Source organism: Camelus ferus, chromosome 28 (assembly GCF_009834535.1).
Source record: "Camelus ferus isolate YT-003-E chromosome 28, BCGSAC_Cfer_1.0, whole genome shotgun sequence".
NCBI classification, from domain to species: Eukaryota; Metazoa; Chordata; class Mammalia; order Artiodactyla; family Camelidae; genus Camelus; species Camelus ferus.
Genome location: NC_045723.1, coordinates 1629570 through 1653736, shown reverse-complemented (window position 1 = coordinate 1653736; position 24167 = coordinate 1629570). Strand labels below are relative to the sequence as shown.

General features: G+C 43.4%; 1 protein-coding gene across 6 annotated transcripts in view; it reads right to left on the bottom strand.

Moving 5' to 3' along the window:
* The window catches only part of AFF3 (AF4/FMR2 family member 3), a 434554-nt gene that overhangs the window by 197365 nt on the left and 213022 nt on the right, over positions 1–24167 (bottom strand). For all 6 annotated transcript variants that reach the window (XM_032469729.1, XM_032469731.1, XM_032469732.1 and 3 more), the window contains one exon: positions 10924–10971. In XM_032469729.1, the coding sequence (XP_032325620.1) occupies positions 10924–10971 (48 nt within the window). The remainder of the gene's footprint in view (positions 1–10923; positions 10972–24167) is intronic.

Genomic DNA, 24167 nt, shown 5'->3' with positions numbered 1-24167 from the left:
GGCTTCTTATCACAGAGGCAACCATTGTAGCCACGAGGCATCCATTCCTATCCTCAAGGCCGTGAGAAAGACGCGGTACAAACACAGGGCCTCACTGTATCCCCACAAGAAGGATCTGCTTAATCTTATGTTTGGAAACAATTCAATTTTTTTAAAAAAAATCAAGCCGTATGTTTTATGAACTTGGGCTCTGGAGTCTGGGAGACTGGAGTTTAAACCCTAACCTCATCTCTGATTTGCTGTGTGTGACCCTCCCCTTATCTCAGTGTCCTGCTCTGCAAGGCTGGGGATGACATCATGGCGGGTTATAGTGAGGATTAAAAGAGATAACAGACACCAAGGGCACCGTAAGCCATCAATACACGTTAAGCCATGCGATCACTATTGTTTCTGTTGCTTTAATTCATGGAGTTTGCTCTCGTCCAAGGAGGCTATTCAGATCCCTGCACCTCCAAGAAAGGGAGGCTCTCCCGCGATATTGCTTTGATGGGCCCTTTATCATTTTTCGTGATAAAAGCAGCAGCATACATCTTGCAAGGGACTGTGAGTTTTCCCAGTGCTCCTAAAACACTGGCGGTGGGAGGTTGGGTGGGGTGAAGGAATGCGTTTTCAAAATGCTCAAACCAAAATTATTGCTTATCTGATCTCCCAAACGTTTGTTCTAATTCACCAAATGTTCTGCTCACTGCATTTTCTGCCCATTTCCCTCCATTTGCACGTGCTTTGCTTTTGATGTGGCACACGCTTTAAAAATACATAATTAAGCAGACGAGCACGTCACCCCTGGGGCTAGCACTCTGTCCCCTGCTTATTCTTAACAAATCTCCTTTTGTGCTCTTTTGTGCTGCAGTGATTAATCATTTCAGCCATCCGAGGGTTGCTGATGATCCTTCTCGATGACTCCAGCTACCATGACCCCTCCTCCCCACCAGCCACCTCGTTTTGAACATGTTAGGATCTGCTCTTCAGCCTTTATTCAGGTCACAGTGGGCTCCTCACTTCACACAATAACTAGCGAACGTCCCAAAGAACTCAGTGTCTGTTGCTTGCCTTTTTCTAGAGTCTGGAGTTGGAGTGTGGGTGGAAGGGTAAGTGAGAGAATTTAGTGAAAAAACAAAACAAAAAAGAAACAGAAAGTTAAAAAGTCAAAACGATCAATGCTTATTTTGCAGACGAGAGGGGAGGTTTTACTCTCACTGTCTGGAGGGAACCTCTCGCGAGACCATCTTCTTCACGCATCATGGTTAGATTTTCTTTCTCCCTTTTCCTCTTTCCCTCTGTTTTATCTGCAACAAAGTTTTCAAATGGCTTTCGTATTTGAAGCCTAGTCTTTGACTCAGCAGGGTCAAAGAGTGTAATTTGGTTTCCAGAGAAGCAGCCTGGGTAAGTTTTGGGGAATTGGCCATTTTTTAGAAGCTGTTACTAACATTTTTAGCTAACTTTAAAGGTTCTATTTTTAAAAGCCTATCCTTCCCTGGATATGCCCAGATTTACACTGTTAAACTGAATTCAAAAACGTGTTCAAAAACTGACCAAAAGAATACTGTGAGATCACAAGTTATTGCCACAGAACAGAAGGTTAAATGATGGATAAGTTAATTATGCAGATACGAGTATTTCAATAATGTTAAATTAATTAATATAGAATCCCAGGGTGATTTAAAATATATATATATACTTTATATACAGAAATAAATCTATACTTGAGATTATTAAAAAGATATTTACAAGTAGCTGAGGAATAGAATGTTAAATTAATGCCTAACATGTCAATAATAAGCATGTTGATCTTAAGATTTTTAATCAGGTTTCAGAAGCCTAACCAATGTCCATAGAAAAATACCTTTTTTAAAAAAAAAAAAAGAGCAGGATATAAAATCCTTTGTATTTTCAATTCCACAGAGCCACAGACCTCTAATTATATAGAATTACAATAAAATAAAAGGCACTAAAATGAAAACAGTGTAATGAAAATGTTGTAACAATAAATAGCAAAGTGCCCACAGGTTACAACTCCTATAACTTTCTAGGAAGTTCAGGGGAGAGAGAGAGATACATTGGCACAAATACGTACACTTTTGTAGTGGGAGGAGAGAGATAAGGAAGATGTAATGAATGAAATAAAACAGCTTGTGTCAGGATATGACAATTAATTTCCAGCCCAATACAGCAGTCCCCCCTTACCCACAGGGTGAAATGTTCAGGGTGCCTGAAACCACAGATAGTACTGAACCCTACACACACTATGTGTTTTCCCATATATACAAACCGAGGATAAAGTTTAATTTATAAATTAGGCACAGTAAGAGAATATGTGAATTGCCAGCGTCACTATGCTGATGCTTTGGGGCCATTATTAAGGAAAATAAGGGCCTTTTGAACACAAGTACCGAGACAGATACCGAGATGACTACAAGGTGACTAACGGGTGGGATACGCTGGACAAAGAGATGGTTCACGTCCCAAGTGGGCTGGAGCAAGATGGCGCAAGGTTTCATCATGCTACTCAAAATGGCATGTAATTTACAGCTAACTCATGAATAGTTTATCTCTGGAACTCTCTAATATTTTCAGAGCTCGGTGGACCACGGATAACTGGAACTGCAGATGAGGGAGGACAACTATGTCTGGAGAGACAAGAAAGGGGTAACTTTCCTCATTTCTCATCAGAAGGAAAGGTGTTTCAGAAGCAGCGCTTGGTAGGGCGCTGGTCTCTGGAAGGTGCAGGAGTTGAGCAGTGTACCGAGCACAGCGACTGTCCAGAAATTCTGGGCTACAAGTGGGCCCAGGAACGGAGCCACGTGCAAATGGGAGAATGCCTCACGTGCACAAACCAGCTAACTTGGGAGTCTAGAGAAGGCCGACCCTGGGTCACCTATTCTGAAATTGCAGACTGTGTGTGCAGACAGCTTTCAAAATCAGAACAAAACAACACATAGAGAAATAAGGGAGCATGTTCTAAAAGTCCTGAGTTTTTTTGCTACATTTTAAAAATACTTAAGATTCCACTGCATCTAACAACCATTAAAAACAGAAGAACTGCACAACTATAGACCAAACATATCAGAATTTATAAATGAAATGGCAAAAGAATGATCAGGTTTCTAAGGTCTTCTTAGGTTACAATGATCTAAATAATTATAAGAACTATAGATAATTATGTCTTATTCAAAATAGATGATTCATATCTGGATAGATGTTCTAATTTCTCCAGGCCTGTATCCTGTCAATCCTCAAATTACCATTTTCAATCTTAGCAATTACCTTAAACTTTCCTTTGTGTCTTAAACTTTTCCTGTGTGTATACAACAGTAACAAGTAGCAAATCAGTGTAATTTCACAACCTTCCGTTTGAAAAAAAACCACAGAGAACACTGTGTGTGGTTTTCTTGATAATAAATACGATTTTAAAATGTATGTCTTGAGTTGGTAACTCTGGATAGATGTGTTTTAATTGTTCCAAGAACTGCTTTACATGGAGCACGTTACAGTGGAAATAGCGTTGACTTCCAGCTCTTGATTCCACGCACAGCAACACGGTAATTAACCAAATTATCCCTGCAAATTTATTATCTTGATTTCTTCAGCTTGTACATTACACTCATTATCTATTGAAATGAAAAACCCAGCCTCGTGAAAGATAATCAGAATACAAGTGGCAGATGCAAAAGCTGTGAGCTCTTCTGGCATGTACACCAGCAGTAGCTGGGGGCGCCTTTTCACTTCCAACCCTCAGGAGCTATTAGCTGACTTTTCATCTGTCTTGAATTTGTGCTCATCCTAGGACATGTTCCAGTGCTCCCAGGTGATGCGACAATCTTGGCAGCCCTTGGAGAGGAACTAAACATACGTTTTAGGGGGACAGCACCTCAATCTCTTTTTGTTGTTGCAGGACTGGAAGGACAACAGGGTGGAGAGCAAAAACAGACACTGAGCAAAAGGTCAGAGTCACGCACTCATCCTTCCTCATCCATTTATTCAGCATTCATTAAACAGCCATGACGTGCTGGTCATTTTGCTAGCCCCTGGAGATGGATGGAAACAGCCTAACGGGGCTTAAGAAAGACCATCATGGCAGCACAATAAGTGCTGTGATAAGAGTAAAGGGAACCTGGGAAATAGAGAACAGGGGCATCTAACTCAGACTCTGGGAACCAGGAAGGCTTCTTGGAGGGAGTGACATCTTAAGTGAGCCTTGGAAGATAAGCAAGAAACAGCTGAATGGGGTAGGGGGCAGACAGAGTGAGTTCTGGGGGCAGGAAGAGCCTGAGTTGAGCCCAGAGGTGAGTGAGAGAGCAGTGGTGCCACTCCGCTTGTGCAGAAGCAGCAAATGAACAGAGCGTGAGATGGACAGTGGGGAAAGATGATCCTGGACCATGCAGGGCCAGAGCCCACGGGGCTCTGCAGACAGCATCCAGGAACCCGACTCTGTCCTGAGCCCAGGGGAGCCACTAAAATGTGTCCAGCAAACATGCTTTGGAAAGCTGACTCGGCCTGAATTGTGGCGAGTGGCTGGAGGCAGGCAGTAGGCGGGAGGCCAGAGAGGAGGTCTCTGGAGTAATCAAGGTGGGAAAAGGTGGAGACTGAACAAGGAAGGTCCTACGGGATGGGAAGAAGTAGACTGGGGCTGCCCCCATTCCCCCGATCTCCCATGCCCCTGGTTCTGCAAATGCCTCTGTGATTTCTAACGGTGTGCATCAGAAAGAGACAGATAAATACAGAAAGGCAAGGCCATTCACTCCCATTGGGAGCTTCCAGACCTCTGCGGTTCCTTCAGCCGTCACCCCAAAGCCTCTGAGCTGAGAACAGATCTGCACAAGAGTGGTCTCTTGCCCCAGCTGTTAGAAACCGAACACCACCGAAGTCGTCACGACGTCTACAAAGTGTGGCCAAATGGCCCTGAAACAAGGAGCAGGCCGACGGGTACTGCTCACAGGCACCAGGATGCTCTTGGCAGAGAAATGGAGCCATTCCAGTAGGGCTTTTGGTTTCAGCCAAAAGCACTAACATAATAACATCTAGTAAAAATGCACCTACAGATGTAAAATCAGATATAAATTGTGGTCTTTCTGCCTCTATCCATCCAGATGGCAAAATGCAAAACGAAAAATTAAAACAAAACACTACCGAGTGAAACTAGTCTCTCTTGGATAAGACTTGGAGGTTGTGCCTGGTGAATTTCTCTAGACTGACATCAGGTTGACTTTTGCTTTGATTTTATTTTACGAGAACAAGTAATGGGATATATAAATGGAGCTCCTCTATGGTTCCGCCCAGACTGATTTTGCCATTTGTGGGCTTTATTTTGTCACCAATAAAGTCTTTACTACTCGAAACAAATGAAATAATTTATAAAGAAAATGACACGGGGTAGAAAACGCCTGTCTGGTCTGAAGCAGGGGGTGGGATTTGACCTGGGTCTAGTTCTGCAAACGACTCAGGCAGATCACTTAAAACAAGGTATCTCTTTGTTCTCTATTTTCTCCAAGAGTGGCCAATATCCTTTCATTTGGGTTAAGGAGCACGTAGGCATTTAAGCACAGGGTTTCCCTTGGCCGCCATCCAGGGTCTGAAAACGTGAGGGGTCACAGCGATGTGCACTGTATATCAGGGTGATCTCAACTCTCCTGTCTCACAGATCTCCCTGAATCACAACTGGAAATCTTGTCTAGAAGGCTCCTTAGTTCCTCGAAAACCAAGCAAAAGGAGTTCCCTCTAATGTCTGGGAATCTGTTCATGGACACGGTCAGAAAATTGGTTTGGGTCTCCAGAATTTAAATAAGTACCAGTTACCCCTTTCATAGAAACAGAGATGCAACTCTGGATAACTATTCATTCTGAATATTTAACAGGAAATTCGAATTAAATTAGTGACTAGAGATGAAAGCCAAGAAGGTAATCTGCTCAGATGGTGCACTGAAATTGTCTCTAAATTCATCCGTTACGTCCAAACCACATCTCAGACACTGATCTCTTATTACAAAGGCTCACGATGTTATAAGCAGTGCCCTCACTCACTGCCAGTGAGAGTTGTCTTGCATAAAACCCGTGCACCCTGGATTCCAGCCCTGCGCGACCCCATTAAGTTGTAAACGGATTTTATTTGCTGAACAAACGTTAATGCCATTCTTCACTAATGGATAACACGACGAAGAGCACCTAAGTGTTACAGGGCTGGAGGCTTTAAGGATTAAATAGCATTACTTAGGAACCTGTCTGTTACAAACACGTGTCAGTCATGAGGACCCCCAGCCCCAAGTGTCCATCTCCATAGGACTCAGTTACAATTTCTCCCTCGGTTAAATGAATTTTGCAGTAACACAACAGATTTACCAGGTCCCACGATAAAAATTCTCTGAGTGAAAATAAGAACTAATTATATTTGGGAACATCATGTAATTTTCAAATGACCTGAAAACAGTCACCTCAGCAAAAGTAAGAGAGAGGAGAGGGAAAAGAAGTTTAAAGTTGAGGCTGATAGCCTTGGCCATAAAACCTCCATAAGGTCAAGTGCACACGTGCGTGCTCGGGCACCTTCGGGTCATAAACATGGGGAAACAGGAAACCTCCCTTTCACAGCAAAATGCCTGAGTGGTTTCATGAACGAGCCAGGGAGGCGGAAGGGCTTCTTCCTTTAATAACACAGCTTGGCAGCTAAGAGACAGAGGGTGCTAGTTAAAATCCCAGCTCTGTCCCGTTCTAGCTGCGTACCCTTGGGCCAGTTGGGTTTAACCTCCTCTCGCCTCATTTTCTTCATCTGTAAAATGGGGATGATAATGGTGCCCCACTCCACAGAAGGCAGCTGTGATGATCCAATGAGATAAGATAAGCAAGAAGCTTAGAAGAGTCCCTCCGCCTTAGCAAGAGCTGCATTAACGCGAAGCTTCCCTCAGTCGGGACCGGATAGGATTTACTGCAAATCTAAAGAGACCTGAATGGAAACCACAGCCCATCCTCACGGGAAGTCTCTATAAACTCTGGGACTCCATTCTCTCGTCTGGATCCTGCCCTTTCTCCTCCATGGAAACAGCACCCCATAAGGTCACCAATGACTTTCCCGTTGTCCCATCCACGGGGTGGTTCTCCAGCCTCACCTCTCTCGTCCTCTCTGCCGGTGGGAAACTCCTTGGATTCTGTGACTTTTCAGGGTCATGACTTTCCCTCACCTCCTCCAGCGACTCCCTCTCACCTTCATTTGCCAGTGACTCACCCCTTCCCTGGCCTTTACACGGTGGAATGTGGGCTCTCGTTGCTTCTCGGCCTCTAGTCTCTCTCTTGGCAAATTTACCCACTTCTCTGGTTTCACACCAACATGCTAATTAATCCCAATGCTGGCCTGCAGCCCAGACCTCTGTTCTGAGCGTATCCGCATTCTCCACGTCTACCTGAGAATCACACAGGAGCTTCAGACTCAGCATATCTCAAGGTGAGTGCATGGCGTCCTCCCTGCCCCAGCACCAGCACCTCCCTGGACGTTCCCACGTCTGCGAGAGCCCCACCAAGCAGCCCTCACTGGACACCTGCAGCGGCCCCGACTCCCCCTTCCTCTTCCCCTCGCCCCCTCAACCAATTCCCCACAGCAGCCAGACTGGTGCATCTGAACCCCCAGCCTGATCACATCACCTTGCTCAGATCTGTCACTGGTTCCCCTGTGCGTATAGGATCTGGAACATGGCCGAGAAGGCACAGCATTACTGGCCTCTCCTGCGTGGCTTTTCCCTCCCACGCCTGCCTCCTCTTTTCTTTCCAGGTCCCTAAGACACTGAGCTTGTCCGTTCCCTCTGCTCGGAAGCCTCACCATTTTTCTTAGGCTGCTTTTCTATCCATCCTCCCACTCTTAGTTCCAAGGCTGCACCCTCTGGGAGGTTGTTGACCCCTGATGAGGTAACGTACCCTACAGTAAGTGCTCATCAAACCCTGAGTATTTATCACAATTAACATCATACATTTATTTGTGAGATTAAAAAACCCTTAGCACCCATCTCTCCCAGCACATTGTCGGTTCCCAAAGGGCAGGGGGCTGTGTCCTCCTGGCACCTCCCACGTGGGACAGGCATGCGAACACCTGTGAAGTGGGTATCTCAATTTTCATCATTTTACGGGATTTTTCATGACCCTGCTCTTTCTCTACAAAAGAGAGAGCTGTCACCTTTTTTCATTTTGGGGGGGGGGCATTAGGTCTATTTATTTATTGTTACTTTTTTTTTTTTTAATGGAGGTACTGGGGACTGAGCCCAGGACCTCGTGCACGCTAAGCGTGTGCTCTACCATTTGAGCCATACCCGGTTCTCCTTGAGAGCCATCACATTTTAAGTGAGATAGTTGCAGGTAACAAGTACCTCTCGGGACCTTGACGGCCTCAGGCCTACCTGAGCTGATCACCAGGGGAGAGAACCTGATAAGGAAAACTGGGCTCCACAAAGGCCATCCACAGGCACCTGGCAGGAAAAAAGCCGGTGCCTCCTGTCCGTGATTTACAGCAGACGAGACTTGTTTGGGAGCCCTCACAATGACACTTCATCACTCTCCCTTATAGGACCCTTCCACTTACTCCTTCATCTACACACTCAACCGAATCATGAGTTCGAAATTCCAGACGCTGGGGCCACCGTGTGGGAAGAACACTGCCATGTGATGGATACACAAGAAACACAGGCTGTGACTGAGAAGGTGCCCTGCACCTGGGTCTGGCGGGGAGGACCTGCTTGGGAGAAGAGGTGAGGATGCTCTGGGAAATGATGGGCGTGAGAGGCAGGTGATGGTCAGAAGAACATTCCAGGAAAAACTGGGAACACAGACAGATCTTCTAGGAGCTTCCAAAACACCAACGGGCACCACTCATACCATAGGCTGGCAGGTGAGGGGAGAGGGAAAAGGTTCCCATGACCACACCAGCACCACCGTCCCCTCCTGGGGAAGTCTACACTGTCTCCTATCCTGAGCACTCCTCCCCGGCTCCAGGTAGAGGGCACTCAGTGCTCAGCTGTTCCCTGCTGAAGAGGACATGCCCTGTACCCTCGACCCCGCACATGCACGTAAGTCAGTCACTTCGCAGGTCCAGGCTCTCCCTCTTGTTTCATGCCTGATTCGAGGTGGGTAGGGGTGTGATGGACAAGGGGTCAGTCTCATGGAAAGGTGCGCCTGGGGCCGGGGGTGTGAGGCTCTCACCGGCTCTCTTAAGAAAAAGAGAAAGAATGCTTTAAATGCTTGACTGCAGCATTCAGTTTCATTTTAAGTGAATTTTGCACTACCTGAAGTATATCCTTTTGGTGTGTGAATTACTCAAGCTCTTTATAAAACCCCAAGCCCTGCCTGGCGTATCAAACAAAAAGGACAAATGGCAGAGCTCTTCCGGATCCTCAGAAAAGATAAGGGAGGGTCAGAAAGGGTAGGGTTTTCTAAACAGCTAAACAGCAAAACCAAAGAGAGGAGCATTGTGTTGCGGTGTCATTACTTTGCAGACATGAACACCATCACCAGTCAAAGGAAGATGCTTAGTTGCTGAATATGTGGACCTCAAGCATGAAAGTATGCTGGAAGAGAAAAACAGGAAAAGTACACCGGCATTTCACACTACCCGTGTTTACTCTGAAGCAAGACCCCGGGATAGAGATAATACAGATACAAAATATAACATGTATTTTATTTAGCATCTACTTAAATGCCAGAAATGAAGCTACCACACTGTGACGATGATTTCCTATATAAATCTCTGCCAGAGAAACAAAAATCATTATGAATTCGACACATCGAACTTCAATGTGTTATTTTGGTCAATTTGAGAGTGAAAAGATTTATTTATGAAATAATGCCTTCCAACTATCTATAAAATAGAGAAGCAACAAGTTTCTATGGTACAGCACAGGGAATTATATTCAACATCCTGCAGTAACCTACAATGAAGAAGAGTATGAAAACGAATATATGGATGTGTATGCATGACTGAACCATGAGGCTGTGCACCAGAAACTGACACAACATCATGAACTGACTCGACTTCAATAAATAAACTTAAAAGAAATAATACTTTACAGGGAGAAAAAAGGAAATCCTACTTCTAAAGACAATCTGATGGTTCCTGTAAACTTTTAAACCAGATAAGCACGTTGTAATTCACTAGCAATTCAAGAAAAAGTGTGTAGGATACCCCAAAGTCAAAAACATGTTAAAATAAAGGTTTTTTTTTTCTTTATAGGGAACTGCCATACCGTCGGGTCTGATTCGTCTTGGTGTTTCGCCCAGTGTAACATCAGCTTTCGGAGAGCTACAAATTATTAGGTTATTCCCCTGAAAAGTTATGAGTGAAGGAAAAAACACAGGCTGGAGAGGATGTCCTGAGTGTAAGTCTGGAGACTCAGGTAAACACTCACACGATGGCAAGGCCCGGCCTCAGCGAGCCTGCACGCGAGGCTGGTGCGTGGAGGGTGTGCACGTGAGATGGCGGGGACGAAAAGGACAGGCAAAGTTAGAACACACTCAATCAATGCAGGAATGAAGTCTCAGTGCTGAGCCTTGCCCCCCTGTCAGAGCGCTTCTGATTCTAACTAAGCTTAGGAGAGAAATAACAAGGCAGCCCCTGCCTGACTGGAAAGCACAGGCTACTGAGGGATGCTTTCAAAAAGGAGGGGATACGTGAGGGCGTGGAAATGCGAACACAACCGTATTTTTCATCTCCACTCTGTTCCTCTGTCTTCCGGCTGATCCCTTTAGTACAGTGTCACCTCAGCCTGTGCAAAGACTGAGGTGTGGCCCCCAGATTTCTAAAAGAAGCATTGTTTTGTAAAGTGTCCTTTAGGCAACTCATGTGGTTACCCTCAGAAATGGCAGACATCACACAACACATGTACAGGGGGCTCGCTCTGACGTTGGAGATGTGGAATCTATGTCAACCAGTGGGTAAGATTTGTAAAAGAACATCCTTACCCGAATGATTTCTTCAACACAGCTGTTGGTTTCTCCAGATCTATTCTCCTGCAAGCAAAGGAAAAAAAAAATTGAGCCTGATGGAACAGATTTACGGTTACAAAGAAACGATGACATGTAAGCCTCCAAACTTCAGAGAGTTTGAATGCAGGTATGTGCCTAATGTGCGGCTTACAGAGAAGCTCCTTTGCTTAATGGGATGGCTCCCATCACAACTGTGACCTCCGCTCCCCGGGCCCCCATGGCTGCACCACGGACGGGGCAGCCAGGGCACCGCACTGGCCTCAGAACTGCGGTGCTGGGCCTTCCAACCACGTTGACTCTAAGCAGGGCAGGCTCATAGGAATACAGCACATGACTGGCAGGTGTGAGTTCCGTTCACCCTGGGCTCCATCCCATTGTGGAAGCATGGCTTCCATGGCCAAGGTGGATTCAGCCCACCCACTGAACACATGCAACAGTCCTGCTGAAAACAGCGATGCTGGGGCTTAAGTGCAAGTCGGGGAGCTCTACTGTCCTCAGAGCTTCGATCTGCCAGTTGGACGGAAGACCAAAGGGAGAAACATCCTCTCAGCATTTGCAGGGCAGGCTGGGTGTCACACTCCAGAGCCCCTTGTCCTGTAACCCACACTGTCCTGTGCTGGGGAGATGGCAAGTCTCTGAGGAATGGTGGCTTCCGGACACAGTCGACTCTGGGACCATCGTAAGTTCCAGAGATGCTGTGTGGTTCCTGCTGGTGACATGCTCCTGGAGCACAGGAGGCAGTGCTGTGGGGACGGGCACGAAGCACCTGCTGGTGGCAGCTCCCGCGGTGGACTCAGCAAGATGCTTCTCTGGCCTTTGAATTCAATGCTATTGACCACAAGTCAGCGTGACACCCGAGAATGGGGCTGGCTTCACAATGTCTTCCCCTAGCCCACTTTTTCTTTCCTGCTCCCAGGGTTCCGTCTCCAGCAGGAATGTTGATCTGCACCTTGGCGGTTTCCCTCATTCATTCCAAATCATCCTTCGGATCGCAGGTCGGTATGACTTCCTCCAGCAGCGTCCCTGACCCTGCCACACTCATCACCCAGCATTTGTTTCTTCTTCAGAGCACTCACCACAGCTGTGATTCCCGCACTGACTCGGGAAGGGTCTCCTCTCCCTGTAGAACACACACTCCACCCACTTCGGGTCTCCGTGCCCTCCAGCGTGTGCTTCACACAGCCCTGAGCATGTGCCAAGAAGTCTGCTGGTGGACGGCTAGGCAGACAGGATCTACTCCCCGCGGCTCTCACAACTGGGAGCACCATACAACCAGCCCTAGGACAAAGGCTCTACCAAAGACCCCTGTGTGTGCCACCCCACCCTCGTTTGCTGGTGGGAGAACACAGAGCATCGTTAGAAATCTGCCACCCTTCACACTGGTCAGGCGCCAGGGTGAATGAAAATATGTGAGGCCTGAAAAGGTCCCACACACGACTGAGAATTTTTCCTTCCCAGAAGTAGATTTGTCCGAGGCTCCTGACTGAGGCCCAGGCAGTTTACACAACTTGCTCCAGGCCACAGGGCAGCAGAGCCTAGACCAGAAAACAGGGCTCCTGGTCCCCAGTGGCATACATTTTCCCTTCCAGAAGCCTTCCCCGATCCCAAAGGCTGTGCTGGAAAGGTACGCATTCCCTTAGCAAATCTGAGCTCATTTGTTTGTCAAAGGTACCTGGGTTTCTACAAGGTTTATATAGTTTGGGAACTTTTTATTTTTTTCAACTTTGGTAAATTACACACAACATAAAATTTACTATTTTAACCATTTTAAAGCACGTAACTTACTGGCATTGAACACATTCTCACTGTCACCGCTGCCTAGGTCTAGAACTTCTCATCACCCTGAATGGAGACCCCGAGCCCCTTGAGCAGGCACTCTCCACTCCTCCCTCTCCCCAGCCCCTGGTAACCACTAATCCACTTTCTGTCTCTGTGGATTTTTCTATTCTAAATATCTCATAAATGGAATCATACAATACGTGGCCTTTTGCATCTGGCTGGGTTCACTCGGGATAATGTTTTCAAGGTTCATCCACGTTGTAGTGAATGTCAGCCCTTCATTCCTTTCTGTGGCTGAGTAACTTCCCGTTGGATGGACAGACCACGCTGTGCTCATCCGTTCAATCAGCTGATGGACATTTCAGTTGTTCCCGCTCTGGCTACTGCGATAGCACGTCTACAAACGTCTGGGTACAAGGTTTTGTTTGAACACCTCTTTTTGCTTCTTCAGGGTGCAGAGCTAGGAGTTGAACTGGTGGGTCCTACAGGAACTCCACACTTAGCTCTTTGAGGAACTGCCAAACTGCTTTCCCCACTGGCTGTGCCATTTTACATTCCTACCAGCAATGTATGAAGGTTCTGACCCCTTCACACCTTCACCAACACTTGTTATTTTCTGGTTTGGTTTTGTTAATAAAAGCCATCCTAATGGGTGTGAAATGGTATCATATTGAGGTTTTGATCTGCATTTTCCTAATGACTAGTGATACTGAGCATTTCTTCATTGGGCATGTTGGCCACTTGTGTATCTTCTCTGGAGAACAGTCTTTTGCCCATTTTTAATTGGGTTGACTTTTTGTCATTTTGTTGTAAGAGTTCTTTATATATACTGGATACCAGACCCTTAGCAGATACATGATTTGCACATATTTTCACCAATTCTGTGGGTTGTATTTTCACTCTCTTGATAGTGTTCATGGATGCACAAAATTTTAAATTTCAGTAAAGTCCAGTTTACCTACTTCTTTCTTTATTACTTTGCTCTTGGTGTCACATCTTAAGAAACCATGACCAAATCCAAGGTTATGAAGACTTACCCATGTGTTCTTTTAAGGGTTTTACAGTTTTAGTGTTTATAGTTAGGACATTAATCCAAGAGTTTGAGAACTTTTGGGTGAAGTTTATTTCCTTACAGATTATTTGATAAGTTTTACTTAAAATAGGAACATTAGCTTTGTGTAGATTACTCCATTCTACTCTCATCATTAAAAGATCAATGACAAAGTGTGTCAGGCACAACCACTGTTGCCAACAGTGCATGAATATAACATATACGTCTATCCTTATAAATCAAGAAAAACAGTGTTCGGTATCATAAGATTAGAAGACCCCAAGGCTTTTCCTAATATCTCATTCCTCTTTCCTATACTCACCCCTCCTCTTGTTTTCCAAAAGTTCCAATTTGGGAACACACATCTCATGCCCCCCCAACTCCTATTTCCCAGCACCTTGTCCAAGGACTGTTCTGGAAATGTCACCATTCTGATCGGCCAATTGAATCAGATCAAGGAGCTCTTTTTGGAACCCGCCCAAACCCTGTTTCGTTTCCAGGGCAGCCAGAGGCAACCATCACAAAGGTCATGTGGTGAAGTCTTGGTCAGGCCAGGGCTCAGTGGTCCTTCGAAATGACCTCTTTCAAGATCAGGTGGCAATAAGGGGTCGGATTGGAAAACGTACCTTCAAACCCACAACTATTTCTCTTAGCCTCCTTCCAAATCCCAACCCCTTTCTGCTGTATCACGTATCAGCAGGGCAAATGTTCACTTCTCAACGTCCTTTCTATTCTCCACCTTAAAGCAATCAGTCAAGGAGGACCTGATTTCATGCTCTCCTCCTGGTAGAGTCGCCCAGGCCCACAACGCACTACAAAAACTCTTCAAATGAAATTGTGCCTTGGATTCCTCAAAGCTAAGCCTCCCCTGAATTCCACACTTGAATTTCATTTGAAGTGATTTATGAAGTGAGTGTCCAATGACAGGATGCTCTAACAAGGCTGTCTCCCTATAATCCAAGAAATTCCCACTGCCTGACTCCCAAAAAGGAGCCGAGAGAGAAACGCAGTACAGAAGTCCTGCAGATACTTCAGGCACCAACAGAGATGAAGTACATAGCACTGTTGGGTTGGGTCATCTTGATGGCAGCTCCAACCATGAGCTTTGATGGTCTGGATAGACATCAGGTCATTCTCTACTGGGAGGGCTCCTTGCATAGCTAAGGAGGTGCCAGGACAGAGGACTTCCAACAAGTCTCAGGAAGTCCTGGCTTTAAATTACAGTACAGAAAGGCTTTAGCAGAGGAAAGTCTCAGGGCTTCTCTGAAACAAAGCTGACTCCTGGCCACCTAGGGAAGGGTACCACACTGGGTGTGAGTCTCCAGGACCCCATGGGGATTGGATTGGATCCATGAGACACAATATTGTAGGAAGTTCGAATTGGAAGGAAGCTTAAAGCTCATTTTACCCAACTCAATGACTTCAACAGATGGAGAAACTGTGGCCCAGAGAAGCGAAGGGCTTTGTCCAAAATCATTTTGGCAGCCAGGGACAGTCAAGGTAGAACCCAAACACATTTCTTCAACACCGGCTCAGTGAATTTTCTACCATTTTGTACTCTCCCTCTAAGCTCAGCCCTTAGACCTGGCTCTACTTGAGGTCCCTGTCGTGCTTAAAGTACGGAAATAAAGGACTGTGGATAGTATCTGGGTAAATTTCCTTCTTCCCTCCTGTGTTGCAGATTATCCAACACTTAGTCACTTGGTACAGATACTCATTAACCTCAAACATCACATGCAGAGACGGGAGAGGAAGTGGAGAGAAAGGGTTAACACTACTGCCTCTTCTGTGACATCAACAGGCTAGAGACAAGGATTTGTGTCCTCAGAAACTGGAGGACAGAAACCTACTTCCTCTTTTCCAAATACATAAAGGTAGAGGAGGGTAGGGGGGAGGTAGGTAGGGTTGGGATGGGCAGGGTGTGGGGGTCGGGGAGGCTAGGGGGCCCTTTCACCTTCTTTCTTTCTCAAAGTCTTTCTCAAGTCTGGTTTCAGCTGCAGTTGTGTACTTTGATAATATTTACATTCTTAAAACTTCCAGTGTTTATGAATAAGATTAAAACACGCATGTAATTTACATCTCTAAATCTGTGTTTATATTTTTCACAATAAAGTCATTGCTTCCCTTGGAAAGGTACCCACTGAGAAGGAGGGCTGCACAATGCAAATTTTAATTACTCTGCGTTTTTTTGAGGGTTTGTAGCTGTTGCTTCACACTGCATTGCTGAGTGGTTGCTCCGTATTTACTCCAACTTTGATGAACCCACCCCGTTTTCCTACCATTCCATTTTGAAGTCTGTCATAACAGTCTCACCTCATTGAACCTTCAACTAAACTTCAATTAAAAGCCAACAACCCCAGCTGATTCCCCTTCTCTCCAGCCTTGTCTATCACTTCCCTTTTCCCACGGAACTGCTTTCCCTAAATCTTACCACTGAAAGATACACACCACACGCTCCGCCAGGGACATGTGAGGACCGGAGCTGTGGGCGAGTACAGCTCAGGAAACAGCCCGGAGCATCCTATCACTGAGAGCGCAAGTCCCTAATTCCCATGCCAGGCACACAGCACTGGAAGAAGCAAGCAGAGCTTAAGGAGAAAAGGCTCGCTCGACCAGATCAGTGGGAGATGGCATTTCCCTACAGAAGAAACGAAGCTGCATGCATCCCAGTCTCCAAAATAGTTTAACTCTTCATCAGACACACTGAAGGCGGAACTTTCATTCTAAACTAAGACTATTTTGAAGTCTCAATACTTTTGCCAGTGAGCGCTCAAAAGGCCCTCAAACATTTAGAAGTTGTTTATCATAATATGCACACTCTTCATTAAATATTTCTACAGAATTAAGTAAGTCTTACTATTCTTTACAGAAAAACTGAGCTACAAAGAAATGGGGAGTCCCATCAATGTCACCAAAGCCATGGGCAAGGATCGAAGCTCAAAGTCAGGGATCATCACAAATCCACGTGAAGCCCCGTCCACTGACTGTGTCCCCAGCCACCCCTGAGACCAGGGTCACTGTGGACAAGGAGGCAGCCAGCCAGTTCTCTCTTCAGTGGGTCTTACACCCAACTTAACACGTCACCTCTCCAGGCTACCCTCTGCTCCCAGTCACCAAGCTGCAGTGGTCCCCCTCCCTATCTCCTGAAGGTGCTCAGCAAATCAGTTCACCTTTTGCTCCACTGCTCCCATCTCTTCCTCTCAAAACTGCTGTCACTGCCATCACTTATTCATACACTGAGAAAAAAAAATCACAGAATAATAAAAAAAGAAAAAAAGAAAGGTGTATAAAGGGATATCATAACAAAGTGACAGCAGATGGTGGCAACATTATTCTCAACTCAAGGGCAGTTCATAGCAAAAAGAAAAGAAAAGAATTGGAGAGCACAACACAGAATGAGGAACAATAGGGCATTAATAGAGCATCACAGATATGCTGAAAAAAAGGAAAAATAAAATTATTATGTTTGGAAATCTTTAATCCATTCTTATTTTTCCTAATAGAGAAAGGATACCCCCCCAAAATAAAACCGCATAAAAACCACCCAACTATATAAGGGGGATAGAGAATTTGAAAAATAAAATTCAATAAGGCTAAATTGAAAGCTGTAATGAAATTATAACATTATGAGGAAACCCCAACTTTTCAAGCACATGTGAGATTGTGACTGGAATGGTCACATACTGAGCCACAAAACAGCTTCAAAACGTTCCCAAAAGTAGTTGTTTTATAGCCCAGACTCTTTAACCATAAGCTATCAAAACAAGCTATGAATTAAAATAGGGTAGACAAAAAAATCTCCTAGAATTATTGGAATAAAACAAATACCACACACTTATCGCTTCATATTTACAGACAAATACAATTAAAATACTGCAAAACAAAATTATAAGATGCCCCCAAAGATACTTTTAGAGGCAACTTCATATACTGAAAGATTTCATTATTTCTTAAAAGTGTATGTGCTAAGGGAAAACCAATGAAATATTTCTAAAACAAAACAAAAAAAAAATCAGAATTTATAAAGCCAAAATATAGTTTCTTAAAAATCAAAACAAAAATATAAACACACTACCCAAAACCATTGTAGAGAGTCACCTAAAAATCTGTTCAATAAAAAGAAAGCCCAAATAAATGTAATTTGATATAAGAAGAAGATAAAATGTATGGAAGGGATTATAAATTACAAGTATGGATGTTAACATAGAACACAATGCCAATAAATAAATAATTTTGATGAGGTTGGCAACTTTCTGCAAAAAACTGGCTTAAGAAATAAAAATGAGATTGGGCCTATAAATCTGAGTGTGCAGATTAAATTAAATTAAAATTTATCTTCAAATAAGGCTTTAAGGCCAAAAGGTTTAGCGTGAAGTGCTTTAAACTTTCAAGGAAGAGCTATTTTCCTATATTTTTTCCTGTATTTCCTATTTTTTTTACTATATATTTTCCCCTCTAGAGTGGAAGTTACTGGAAAGCCATATGACTTATTTTTTTTAATTAGTATAAAAACCTCACATAAGAGAATAAATCAATATCCCTATGAAGATAAATGTAAAATCCTCAATAGATTATTAGTAAATATGATTCAATAAAATGTTACGAGAATTAGTGGGAATTTAGTGAAATTCATCCCAGGAATGCAAAAAACAGTTTAATATTTAATATTAGGGCCTTTTTCAAGTATTGTATCACTAGGGAAAATATCTAAGACTGTGATCATCTCAGAGTTTTTCTTCTTTTTTTTTTTAATCTCAGCAGATTTTTGATCACATCCCTAGAAAAATCCAAAAGACTCCACTGTTACTGTTATTAAGAAGGGAGGTTTCAAAAGTGGTTGGCTATGAACAGTCATACCTCAATAGCTCTTCTGTGCAGCAGCAATAAACACTTTAAAAATATGAAAAAAAAGTCCCACCCACAATATCAAGAAAAATAAATGAGTAATAACTCTAACAAGAAATGTTTAAGACCTAAAAGAAAAATCTTCAGAATTCTACTGAAAGATACTAAAAAATGCCTGAAAGAGACTGATCCAGGCTCCTCAAATACCTTCCAACTCTAATATATAACACAAAGCCAAGTAAATAAACCAGGAGGAACAAACCACAAAGTGCATTAACTGAAAAAAAAAAATTGGAGTGTCCTTTAACGGAAAACCTACCATTTTTAAAGTATTCAGCTTAGTGGTATTTAGTACATACACAATGTTGTGAAGCATAATCGCCTCTTCTATTTCCAAAACATTTCCATCCTTCCAAAACCAAACACTGTACCCACTAAACAGGGTCTCCCCAATTCCCCTTCATTAACTTTTTAATATGATTTTACTGTAGTAACAAATACCATACTGAACTGAAAATAACAAAATGAGAAAACCGTTGATGAGTATCATTTACTTGTATTAGCTGATGTTACAGGGGACATGGTATTTCTCATTTATGTGTTATCACTAATTCCTGGCAGTGTCCTTGGTACAGAATAGAAGGCACGGATGGTGTTTGTTGAATGAATAAATAAGTGGCCAATCTATTGAAAAAAAAAAGACTATTGTAAAAATTAAAGTCTTACACTTTAATATGGCCAGTCACCTACAGTACAAATGTCTCTATTTTATCCACACACACACACACAAATCACGAATTATCTTAAAGACAAATTCTTAAAACATCAACATTTATTGACTTCATTAAAATTAAGCATATACCCATTAATACAGAAGCCATTAGCGAATCATTTGGCCTCCCTAATCTGTAAATTAGAAAAGAACTAGCCTTGCATCAATAGGCAATATTGCTTAAGAGTTGGTCATCGATTTTTTGTCGGATTCCTAGCCATAGGACAAGGTCTTTCAATCGTGTTATTATTCTTATAATGAAAATTAGCGATCTCAGTCAGAGCTTGTAGTTGAAAGTGCATTTGGTTCTCAGAAAGTTAAGTGGTTTGTCAGTGCACTGACCTCGTCAAAAATCTATCGATGGCATAAAGAGATTAAAACCAGAGACAGTGGTTTTACATCCTGATCGCTAATTGATATTGAGTGCTTTTAGACAGAGTCATGTCTCAGTACTGTGCCTGGTGCCATGTACCAGGGCCACCCTCCACACTGTCCTGTCAAAGCTGGGCACAGAAACCACGTAACAGTAATAATGAGTATGCACGTCCCACCTGCAGTCTGAAACCCACAAGAACGCTTCAAATCCTCTGTCTTCTTTCATCTAAAACTGTGGTCATTACTTTTGGCAAGAGGAAGACTGCACGGACTCAGACAAGAGTGACAATGCTGAAGTTATTTAACCCTCAAATGTCAGGCAGGCTTAAGTGAAACTTCTAAAAGGTACCATTTCCTTTTTAACACTTTCCTGAATCTCACCCTGCACCCCATCTATTTATCATTGACCCTTGAATAACACAGGTTGGAACCACTTACATGCCCATTTTTTGCCAATAGATATGTAATATCTGTATTTTCATTTTACAGATCTTTAACTGAGTGTGGGGGAAACTTTTTGTATGATAAGAGATCACAACACATAGAATCTAAAGAACTAGGGTGTGAGTCCTGATTCTGTCCAAACTGTTCCAGCTTCTTGCCCGTGCATGAGTCATTTATCAATTCCTTTGTTTTTGAGGCAGAGATAGCAATATGTGCATTATTGATTATTCAAGGGTGAACTGTTATCTAATAATAAATAATATATTATTCGTAGATAGCAGAAAGCTTACTGATAGGGCATCCCTATAATATATCCTTTTTTCCCTTAAATGATGGAGGGAAATGTATAAGAAAAATACACTAAATTATTATTTATAGTTGGAACACAGTATTCTTTTCTAATCATGAAATTCTTTTTTTTTTTTTTTTAATGGAGGTACTGAGGATTGAACCCAGGACCTTGTGCATGCTAAGCACACACTTTACCACTGAGCTATACTCTCTCCCAATCATGAAATTCTGAACACAAAAACTTGCAAGATGGGTAAAGACTGCCAGTGTGCCTGAAGAAATTAACCAATTAAAGATACATAGGACTGCTCTGATTTGTGTCCCATAGTAAGACACATAATCAGTTCTCTTCTAGCCACGAAGTGAAATGACTGTTGTAAACGGCAAAAGTGGGGCTACATATCTGGCAATATTCTACTTGGCACATTCTGTTAAATTTATTTAAGCATTTTGCTAAAAGACATAAAGCAAAGATTCACAAATAACCCTTAATATGTTATATCCTTCATGAATCTTTCTCTCCATTATCATATCACCTTTCCAGAAAGGTCTCAGGGCTGTATGAGCCCCAGAAGAGAGTTCACTCATGTATGCCTGACATCGACTCTTTCTGTATATGCTCCAGGAAGAGATACGCTAAAAATAAACGCTGAACAGATAAATCCACTGAAATCAGCCAGGGTGCAGGGGACGAGGCTTACCCGAGAGTAGAAGCAGGTAGCATTGGACAAGGTGACTGAGAAACTGATGTATTTTTATTGGCTGGTGAGACGTTTTTAATACTCAAAGTTTTTGATTTTAAAATAAATCTATCTACAATGCCATACTTAATGATTTTCTTTTTTTTTTTAAATGTGTGCACATTTACAGCATATTTATTCTTGAGTCTGCTGGTGCAGCTTTACTGTTAGTCTTGGAACATATTTGCAGACTAACAAGGAGGAGAATTGTCATAGTGGATTTCACCTTTTCCCTCCCACTCCCATAAAATGCTCAGTTCCCTCAAAATCTGTGTGTGTGTCCTGGTGTAAGGCAGAATGAGTTCCAGTGTCTGCAGAACTTGAGGTACGTGGGGTTGAACCTGGATATTAATCTACACGCTTTTCCCTTTATCAGAGCAGGTCTCAGAAGGCCCCAGGAGGTGCCTGCTGACCCCTGGGTTTCCACATAAAATATCGCCAGACAAAGCCATCCTCTGCGATCCTTACTGGGCAACTCAGGAAGAGAAGAGCCACGCCAGCTCCTGGGTCCCTACCACAAAAAGGGCAGAGCTGTTTTCCATCCCTAGACCACAGCCCGTTGGGGGCCCAATGAGAAAACAATCTCTCTGTGTCTTTGCTCCCTCCCCAGTACTGCAGAACCCACTGGAGTTATAAGCCAAATGGAGACAAACAAAAGCTTTACAAAACAAAAAGTTTAACAATAAATAAATAGCACATTTTAACCATGCTGAGACTGTCATGGCAAGATGCCATCTGGACAGAATGCAGACATCCCTTCTTCAATGCCGCCTGAGATCCTCCAAGTATAAGGAACAGTTGGCCTGAAAGCCAGTTGCTCAGGTCCCTTTTTGGTTTCAAGAACTTTGACTCCTTGGGCTTTTCTCTGGAGAATGTTACAGTGTTTGATGGGTCAAAACACAGGTTTCTGCATCAGGGATCTCTCTTTCTAACAGAGAAAATTTTAACTGTGTTTCTTGAAAAAATAAAATAAAATAAAGGCCTGACATATAATTAAAACACACCCAAGATTATATTGGAACACTTTAATGAAAAAAGATCATTTTGTGATAATACCAAGAGCCGTAAAATTAAGTCAGAAGGTGTGAATAAAAATTAGTCAAGGTTATTTTCTGTCTAACACTGTGGCCTAAAGGCTCACAGAAAAAGCAAAAAAAAAAAAAAAAAAAAAAAAAATTGCTCACTCATCTCACCTGCCAACCCCTCCTCTCTACTATAATACCAATGACTAACATGCATTGTTTGATTATGGACCTGATTTCGAACACGGGGAAAGTAAATGACTTTTAGAAACTACTTGTTCCTTTAGGCTAAAGAAAAAGGACACCCCGAACTTTATCAGCTAAACAGGAACAAGTGATGCGCACTATTGTATGTGACGTGTAACCAGAGGCGCCAGAACCACCTGGAAGCAGGGTGAAGAGAATAAGAAAAGGCCAGCAAGTCCTCGCGTAGATGGTGCGGGCAAGGGAGGCACAACATTAACGGGAGAAGGGGAAGAGCATGACTCAGCTTCCATCCTGTGTCTGCCTTTGCGCCAGGAACCATCCTCCAGGTTAGAAGTCAAGTAAGTTACCAGGCTCCATACCCTCGTTGGGTGCCAATACTAAGAGAATGCTAAAAGCCACACGTAATGATTTTCTTCTTTTTTCTTTCCTTCTCTCTCTCTCTTTTTTTTTTTTTTTTTTTTTTTGCTGTATCATGTTACACGGCAGCCTCAGGAAAAAAAAAATGCACCAAGGGCACTGAAGGAAATCGCTGGTGTGGGCACAGACGTACCATCTCAGAGAAATCATAGCCCCACCAGGAAAAGGCCAATGTGTTAGCTCTTCCCAAGGCAGGATCCCCAAACTACAGACTTCTTTTTTCTAATTGAAGTCTAGTCAGTTGACAATGTTGTGTCAATTTCTGGTGCATGGCATCATGTTTCAATCACACATGTACATACATGTATTTGTTTTCCTATTCTTTTCCATTATAGGTTACTACAGGATATTGAATATGGTTCTGCCTGCTGTCCAGGAGAAGCCTGTCTGTTCTATATGTAGTAGTGTGTATCTGCAAATCTTGAGCTTCCAGTTTCTCCCTTCCCACCCTTTCCCCCCTGGTGACCATAGGTACATTTTCTGTGCAGACTTCTAGGTTTGTCCAAGGTCCCGAGGATCTAGAGAGGCGTACGGAACAAGGGCTTTTGAAAATCCAGTTCTGCTCTTGTCATGTGTGTCTCCCAGGGGAGTGACCTAACTTCCCGAGATGTCATTTTTCTCTTTCAGAAAATAGGGTTGATACTAGCACCTACCAAACGGGAGGGCAAAGTGAGGCAGTGTTTATGAAGCAGTGAGGCAGGTGCCTCCCACATGACAGCTGACCAGTAAACAGGCATGGCTGCTTTCTTTTACAGTTATATAGGGAAGATTCTAGTACGTAGAAACGAAAGCAGTGATTATGAGGAACCAGCATGACATCACAGAGGCCAGATGACATTCTCTCTACAATTTCCTCTGGTCTTAAACATAACGTACCTGGATTTCTGCAAGGTATCTGTCAAGGACTTCTAAGATCTCTCAGCAGGTGAGATGGAAATGTATGAATGGGTCGGTCATTACCATGGTTAGATGGATTGGTCATTGATCGAACACGCATATCTAAGGAGTAAGTCTTGGTCAATAAATATCTATTGAGCTTACTATGTGTCTGGCAAGTTCTAGATGCTAGGGGTTCATAGCTGATTACAATAGACAAAAAATTCCTGCCCTTGTGGAGCTGAGATCCTAATGAAAGGAGACAGTAAAGTAATAAACAAATAAACCATACAGTATACTAGAAGGGGAAAAATAAGAACAGAACAAGGGGACGGGGAACGAGGGATGGGGCATTACATGGGAAACGCGCTCATCTTATGAGTGCGCCATCTTGGTCAACC